General features: G+C 39.7%; 1 protein-coding gene across 1 annotated transcript in view; it reads right to left on the bottom strand.

Moving 5' to 3' along the window:
* Positions 1-8,391, bottom strand: part of GLIS3 (GLIS family zinc finger 3) — a 175,989-nt gene that overhangs the window by 11,311 nt on the left and 156,287 nt on the right. Inside the window, exon 8 of the mRNA XM_009327217.1 lies at positions 1-113. This exon is cut by the window's left edge and continues 66 nt beyond it. Coding sequence (XP_009325492.1) covers positions 1-113 — 113 coding nt within the window. The remainder of the gene's footprint in view (positions 114-8,391) is intronic.

Raw genomic sequence — 8,391 nt, 5'->3', positions numbered from 1 at the left:
CTGCAGGCTGCTGAAGGTGGGGAGATTGTGGAGTCCGTCTCTGCATCATGTGATGTGGAACTGAAATTCTCTGGGGGCTGATGTGGTGAGGAGAAAGAGCCGGACTGAGAAACCTAGGAGATCAGAAACACAAAACTGTAAAACCCAATAGATAAGAGCTAAAGATTGTTTCTACTTAGACCACTATAATGTTTAGCAGTTTGCATAGATACAGAGTTCGAAAAAAACAGTGCAGCCCAGATACAGAGAAGATATATTTTCAAATGGTGACATATCATTAGATTTGACAACTGGGAAATTAAAAGGCTGAATTGCCCCCTTATCATGGAAAAATCCTTTTAACTTCTGTGGGTGGGTTTAAGTCTTAATGGGAGGAGATACCTCGTGGGGGATCTGATTTCTGAGGCGTTGCAAGCTGCCTCATTGTAAGGCTTTGTATCAATTGTATTTGTCAATAAATAGCTGTTCTTCCTCACTGGAAGTGAGCAGTCAGTTCTGGTCATTGGACACTGAGGAGTTAGATATTAGGTTCAGGTCCAGGTTCAGGTTTCAAGTTCTAGAAATTTTTGTATGTTACATAGAGCTATTTGAAAATAAACAATCTGAAGTCAATATAATGTATATAAAGGCAAGTGTTAAATCGCTCCCAGTTGGGCAGAGTCTGACCACATCAAAACATTGATCTGGACTCAAGGTATAAACTTAAAAGCCTGGCAGAGGAAGAGAACCATTCAGACTGAACCTGGTGGTGCAGCTGCCACAGAGGTTTGTCACTTCAGTGGTATGTTTTGCACAGCTCTGTCACTACTGGCACTACAAGGATACACATTCCTTTGAGGATTTTACACAAGGGTTTTACAGACTTTATAAGTTTAACTTTTTTCTAAATTTCCTTAGTATTGCATACCTCAAAGTACATTACAAATAGGTGCTACAGTCATCTTTGCAGATGGAAAGCTGAGGTCATAAGAGCTCTGGTCCATGCCCCTGATGACCAAAGTACCCACTAGACCAATGGGATCTGATTAGTAAATGAAAGCTCAGCCTGGGCTCAGGAATAGCTCAGGGCCACTTTCTCATCCATGAGAGGAGAGCCAGAAAGGCCAACAAAAAAGATCCAGGATTTTACTGCAAGAGGGTGAGTGAAAACTGATGTGGTATTCCTGTCACAGATCAGCCTCTCACTCCACTCCTAAAAGCAAGCTGCAAGTCTGTGCTGAGCAAGAGCACCCTCCTACCCTTCTCTGTGGTGGGTGTGCTCGGTAGCTGCTGCTAGGAGGGATTAGTGCTTGCAGTCAACACAGTCTGCCAGAATCCTAAAGCGTGGATCTGGTCCCTGTTCTCCTGAGACTGGACCTCTATACACTAGATGACTTTTTTTTAACCTAGCAATAAAGAATGTTTTTCCTGCAGAAGTGTAAGCACTACAGAACACTTCTGGACAGGGTCATCATACAGGTTATAACTGCATTTAAATCCAAGACACCCAAGATCTTTTATGCTGCAGCTCAGAATCAGTATCGGCCACACATTATCTGTGTGATTTTGACTTAATCTGAAACCTATTTACTACTTTTCTGGTAGATCCATAATTTACATTTGGAGTATAGCAAGTGTCAAGATGTACTTTGGATGATTTCCTGCCTATTCAGTTTTCTTTGAGAATCGCATTTTTAGGCATATTAGATGGGGTTTGGATGGTCTTTGTGCTGATTTGGTACTAACTTCATAAACACATCTATTACTTCAAATATGCTATACAGATGGAGGAAATAAAGATGTCACTACTGAGTCATTTAGTCTTTAATATGTCAAATATTTCATTGCTCCAGATAACTGATGCAGTGTAGACTTAAAGACATACTGGGGAGGAAGAGAATAAAGCATGCATGTGTTTCACAACAATGCTGGAGAATAATTTCTAAAAAAAAGAGAAATCAGTAGCTATATTGTGATAAAAATATCAGAGGTTTTAAAAAAGTGCTACAACTACCTGGTTATATGTCCCCTGAGTAAGGACTGGAGTTAGTTTTTTGTATAGCACTCACACAGAAAGACTGTTATTTGCTGCCAGGGATTAAGAGCAATGCACAGTCTTTTATTACTACTATTATTTAAAAAATCACGGATTATCATCCTCTCTGTTTTCAAAATTCATTTGTGAAAATTGATCTCTGAAAAATGGTTTTAACCAGCAGCCAACAACAGGGAAAAAACCCTTTTCAAAACTCAAAGTGAAAAGCACAGTTTTACAGATTTCACATTTGATTTAACATCCAAAAAACTCTCTCAATAATAATGCACTACTTTGTATAGCCAGACAGGACTGCTTTTTAGTAGACTTTAGTGGTCTTTATAATGATTTATGAATCATTTCATGAATCATTTCATTAATTCCTGGCTTACTCATATGGGTCACTATAGTTATCTACTTTTACTTCTCTTCTGCCTAACAAAAGAGAAACTTGGACTTGTCTCAGTCCAGATTTGTCCCTGAACAAATCACAGTGTGTTAACTGGGGAACTACAAATGTAATTTTGTTCCTGAAACAGTCAGGACCAGCTTGTAACCACTCGGAAAATGCCATCAAGATTTGTGGCCAAGCCCTGGAGCCGATGCAATCAAGAACCAGCCAGATTTGCAGGAAGGTGCCCTTCCCTATGCCTGCTGGATCCAAAATCAGAGCAGGAGTGTTTCTGGAGTCATCGAGTAGCCTCTCCCTTTCCAACAGTAGCTAGGAAAAGGTGTCCTGCTGGGGAATGAGTAGATTTGGTAGTAAGCAAGATAGATGGCAAAGTTACCAAAGCTTACCTGTTTTGATGAGATTAGTTAAAATGGCACACATATAGGGTTTTGCTAATAACAAGTACTGGTCACGGCTACATGGAAAAAAGATTTTACTCTAGTATTTGTTGACTGGAGCTGGCCCAAATGTAAACTACATGCACAATCTAAGCAATGTGTGGAAAAGGAAGGGAAGGGGAAAGCTAATAGTAATAGTATATTTATATAGTATAAATAATGTATTTATAGAGTATTTATAACTATTCATATAGTTTATTTTAGCATGGTTGGCCACCTGTAGATGAGTCTTTGCTGTGGTGGGGAAACCTTTTATGTCTCTCTAGCAAGGATATATACAAGGCGTTTCTTCACCTAGAATTTCAAGTGCTTTGAAAGTCCTCGATTAAAGAACTGGCTACGCTGAGTTGTCTGGGCATCAACGGGCTGAAGGGGTTATTTTTGTAGGTGGGGAAAATACTGAGAACTGGGTGGTAGAGAAACCCTTTTTTGTTAAACTTCCCACCAAGCAGAACTGCCATTGCAATCCAAAACAGTGGAGACAGGTATTGTAACTGTGATATCAAGTTGTCACTGTTGAAGCTGACTGGAAGCTAGGAAAGCAAGAAGAGAATTACCATTCAAAGCTCTGCCTGACCTATGGATTTTTGATGGTGCTCCCCTTTTTCCATGGCAATTTGAAAGACTCTTCACCTCAGAATTATCTTGGTGATGTTCTTTTAGGCTGGCAGTCTTTCATTCGATTTCACACTCACAGCCTCAGGAAGCTCATGGAAGTACATGAATGGCCCAGCAATATTGGACATGGTGCTTATACAGGAATCTCTCAGTGGGCTTCTCCCACCTTCACTGCTTGATGTCTCCAAGAGTTGTCACCTGCATTCACTTCACAGAGCCCTCTCTAGCTAAGTAGCCAGCTCCCCTTCCTAAGGGGAGAAGGGAGAGCAGGAAATTTGGTCCAAGACTGGAGCCAGTGTGCTGATGACAAGAAAAATTCCAGGTCTCTCATGGATTTCAGTCCCGTCTTAAAAGGTAACCCCTTTGACTCACTGCCTGCTTCACTTACCCACCTTATGAAAGAGAATAGCAACTCCGAACTGCAACAAGAGGCTGAGTTTTCCTTGCCTTTTTTTTCAGGAGATTAGGAAAAGGGCAACAGAAAGAACACACGGCAGCATCCCAAATCTTTCTGCTCTTCTGTCCTCCTCCCTCAATGCTTGAAACCTCACCCTGCAGAAGTGAGGAGCGCAGGAAGGATGGGAAGGATGGGAGACCGGCATTTTGGGGGCAGCACTGGGGAATGATTGATTGCAAGATAAGACTTAGAAGTGAGAACCACTACAGCAAAGGAAAGCTGGAGTTACATATCTTCTTTGTGAAGAAATCTGGAAGAAATGGCTAATCTAATTGCTATATATGCACACATATGTACATATACATACACATGGTGGAAAGAAGAAGTAACACCAAGAGTTCAAATTTCAAAATGCAGACAAAAATTGTGTACAGTCATTAAAAAAAAAATCTATAATTTGGCAGCCAATCACATTGATTTGGCATCTGAGATATAATTTCTGAACTATCGTTTTCAGCACTAATGGTACCATGAATCTGCCCTCATGCTTCCGGCTTTCCTCTCTCTCTCAAATTCTCCTTCCTGTGTGGCCATATTCATAGGATATCAGAAAGCACATTTCAAATGTGGGTATAAAGATTACCTTGAATCACCAGAAAAAAATGTAAGGGCAAACTTACATTAAAAAAACCAAAGGTGTGAAGGTAAACTTACTGTGACCCTTTTTTGTAGTCAAAGATAAGCAACTTTGTCTAATCTTTGAGAGCTGATAATCTATTCTAGGAAAACAGGACTTAACTTTTTACTGCCTTTTGGTAAATAAGCCAGATCACACCAAAAATGTCTGACACAACTGATTTTTCTTTTTAACAGAAAAAACATGTTAAGAACCCAACTACCAAATAACCATTTGGGCTGCAGGACAACAGCTCTGTCAATTTCATATCCCTAGGGGGTTAGTATATTTCTGCTTTTCCTGTTCGTACTGTTTCAGAGTTGTAGAAGAAAAGTTGATTTTTGCTAAATCTAGCGAAAGATCATTATTTCATATTACATCAAATTCTGTGTTTCACTTTTCCCAACTAGTAGTTTGCTGGAAAAAGGTTAATTCCAATTATTCTACAGTTTCAAATAAATCCTGAAGGGGACTAGGAGCATAACAAAAATTACGATAACAGCATATTGTACTATAGTAGTAATAATAGCAAGTGAAAGGAATATTTTCTTTGCTTGGAAACAGCAAAGAAAATATTTTCATTGCAACTAAATATTTGTTAAAAATACATTGAAAAGAAAGGAAAATGCATCTGCATATAAATGAGGGAAGAGGAGAAGTCATAGTTTACCTACCATTAATTCATGCTACACTATGGCACAAAATGCTACTAGCACGAATTATTTGAGATAGGATCTATGTAACTATGCTGGATGTAGCTATGTCTTAATTCTCTGCTTTTTCTCAACTTTGCACTGAAAAGTAAAGCATGTGCCATCATTTAGACAACATCAATCCTTATGGTTACTTTCAATATGTTTCCTAAATGGAAATGGAACATTAAAGCTGAAAAATTTGGTCTTTTTTTTTTCTTCAGAGGTCATAGTTTTCTTCGAACAATTTGTAAACACAATTCATTGGGTTGCTGCTCTGTTAACTGGCTGAGTTCTAATCCTTTTTATTGGGCTGCAACAGTTTGGGAACATATCTAGATGTTATGCAGTTGACACGGCCAGGAGATCAGGCTTTCATCTTGTTACAGTTGAAGTTTTGGCCCAACAGAGGACAAAATCATAAGCTCCCTTTAGCAGGTTGTTGTCTCCAACAGTGTCCTGTACAGTGCTGCACTTTCTGACAATGATAAGTGAGGAACCATCTATGCTCGCTCCCTCCTGATTGCCTTTGTATTTCTAGGCAAATCCAGGAAATCTGGGGTGATGTCTCCATTCTTTGCTTTAAACAACACTGTCATTCTGCTGTGATCCCACATTTTGGTTTGGCTCCACACTTTATGCTGTGTGCTAGTGACTTTGCAGCTCCTCAGTCCACTGTCAGTGGGGGAAATACTCTGTTGTAATACAGTGTTCTGTAACCCAACATTGCACTGTAAGTTACTCCAGCTAGCTATCAACGACAATCAAATAAACATGGTTTAAAAACACTTGTAAGGAAAGCATAGCGTTTGCCAAGCACAATTTTGAAAAAGCAAATGTTTTCCCCAAAAGTCATGAATGCATTCATTTGACCAAAATAACAAAACCCTAAATTTTTTACCTACCTATGATACAACATGCTTCTCTCCAATGATTTTTCTGTTGCAAATAATTTTTTTTTTAAAGGAAGAGAATCTTCTCCCATAACAGAAAGATTTTGGCCAACACAAAACAAAATTTTTGTCCATAGTTTTGTTCAGCCAAGGAATATGCACTCGTCAAGCTCTGCCTCACACCCTGCACAGCAATGATCCCACAGCAGGTTTCTATCTCCATGGTGTCTCGGGGGAGTAGATTGCATGTGCCAGTAGGCTTTAATTTTATATCCTTCCTTTCAGTCATTAGTAAGTGTCTAAAAATCCTTTTCATGCTCAAGCTTTAGGAACACAGGAAATGCTATTTCAGACCAAACCGGTGGTCCATCTAGCCCAAAGAAGGGATGGCAGAAAGAAAGAACAGCCCCTCTGACCAGCACCACATGCCCTTTGGTGGGAAGAAGAAAGCAGAATTTAAGTGGAATTTAAAGCGGAATTCAAGGAAGGAAGCTGTGAGCAACCACCTCAATACACAGATTCCCTGGAGACAGACATATATAACTTTAAAATCTCTTTCAGCATTTTCTGTGGCTGTATTGTATTAGAGAAATGAGTTTCTTGCAAATGCAAAGAAAAGGAAAAGAGTGCCTTTGGAAGAAAGAAATGTGGAAACAGGCTGGAGAAAAATTCCCAGCTTTGCTAGGTTGGCTCTGAAAGGAGGTTGTAGTGAGGTGGGTGTTGGTCTCTTCTCCCAAGTAACAAGCGATAGGACGAGAGGAAATGGCCTCAAGTTGCGCCAGGGGAGGTTTAGATTGGATGTGAGGAAAAATTTCTTCACCGAAAGGGTTGTCAAGCATCGGAACAGGCTGCCCAGGGAAGTGGTTGAGTCACCATCCCTGGTGGTATTTAAAAGACGTGTAGACGTGGTGCTTAGGGACATGGTTTAGCGATGGACTTGGCAGTGTTAGGTTAACGGTTGGACTCAATGATCTTAAAGGTCTTTTCCAGCCTAAATGATTCTATGATTCTATGGCTCAGGTTCAGGGTTAGACTTGCTGCCACCTCCACTCTTTAGCATCTGTCATTTATATATGTCATTTGCTCACTAACAAAACAAGTGCTAATGTCTTAGCAGACAATCCTCTGAAGTGTCCCACGCCTGGAAAGAAAATACTGTACTGATTTCAAAACCACACTGTTAAGGTCTTTAACTAAAGACTTTCTTGGAGGCAGCCCCTTGTATGCCACATACAAAGGGCTTTGTAATATGTTAAGAGTGGATGTCTCGACTGCTTGGTTAGAACTACTCAGAGGCTTTTGCTTGTGGAAGTCTGGCTTGGAGCTACTTATTATTTTACAGCAGAGGCATAAAAGGAATATAACCACACACTCAAATAAGCAAAAAGAAGCACTGTTGCACAACTTATTATAGCATTACAGTAATGCTAAACTGAACAGTTCAGCCCTAAGTCCTTCTTTCCAGCTTTACACAGTCTCTAGAAATTCCTGTCTAGCCAGGATGCGTCATGCTTCAGGGACACACCACTAGCTCTGGTTCACAGGAAGGTGAAAAATCATCTGCGACACTAGTCCAAATGAAAAATTCTGTCTAGTTTCACATCTGTTAACAGGCTACCTCTTGCACAAAAGCGAGCCTCAAAGAGCAAAATGTGTATGTTGGGTAAAATAAATAAATAAATAAAAAAATTTTTTTCAAGCATTTGGCACCATCGATTTTGGGGCACTGAGATGCACATGTTAACTACGCCATATAAAACCAAGATTTTTCATCTGGGTTTTAATTAGATTGCTTTTTCAGCTTCCTTGAATGCCCGTGTCTTCTTTATTACAAAAATCAGTGAAAAGGAAGCCAAGTACATATTCCCTTTTATACATATGCTTTTGGGTACCATTACCATTTGGTACCTTCACTGAACAGTTGTAATATTTCATATTAGGGGAGCACTGAAAGTTAGTATCAAAGAGCTGGAAGAAACAAAACATAAATCTGATTTTTATTATGCACGTTCTCTCCGTTGATAAATTAAGTTGCTTCTTGGATCAAAACTCTCTATCTGACTTGCACTCTGTGTTCATTGAGTTTTGTACACAGAATGAAAGCAGTATAAGATGCATCCCATGTTTGGTTCAGTTTCGCATATTGATAAGGCTTAATCAAGTCCACACGCTCCCTCCCATCACCTAGGTGGAGAAAGACACAAAAGAAGCCCTCCAATTATTTCTCTACCCATGGTACCTGGAGATGTAGG

Source organism: Pygoscelis adeliae, unplaced genomic scaffold (assembly GCF_000699105.1).
Source record: "Pygoscelis adeliae isolate BGI_AS28 unplaced genomic scaffold, ASM69910v1 Scaffold26, whole genome shotgun sequence".
In the NCBI taxonomy this organism is placed as follows: Eukaryota; Metazoa; Chordata; class Aves; order Sphenisciformes; family Spheniscidae; genus Pygoscelis; species Pygoscelis adeliae.
This window is presented reverse-complemented; position numbering and strand designations above follow the sequence as displayed.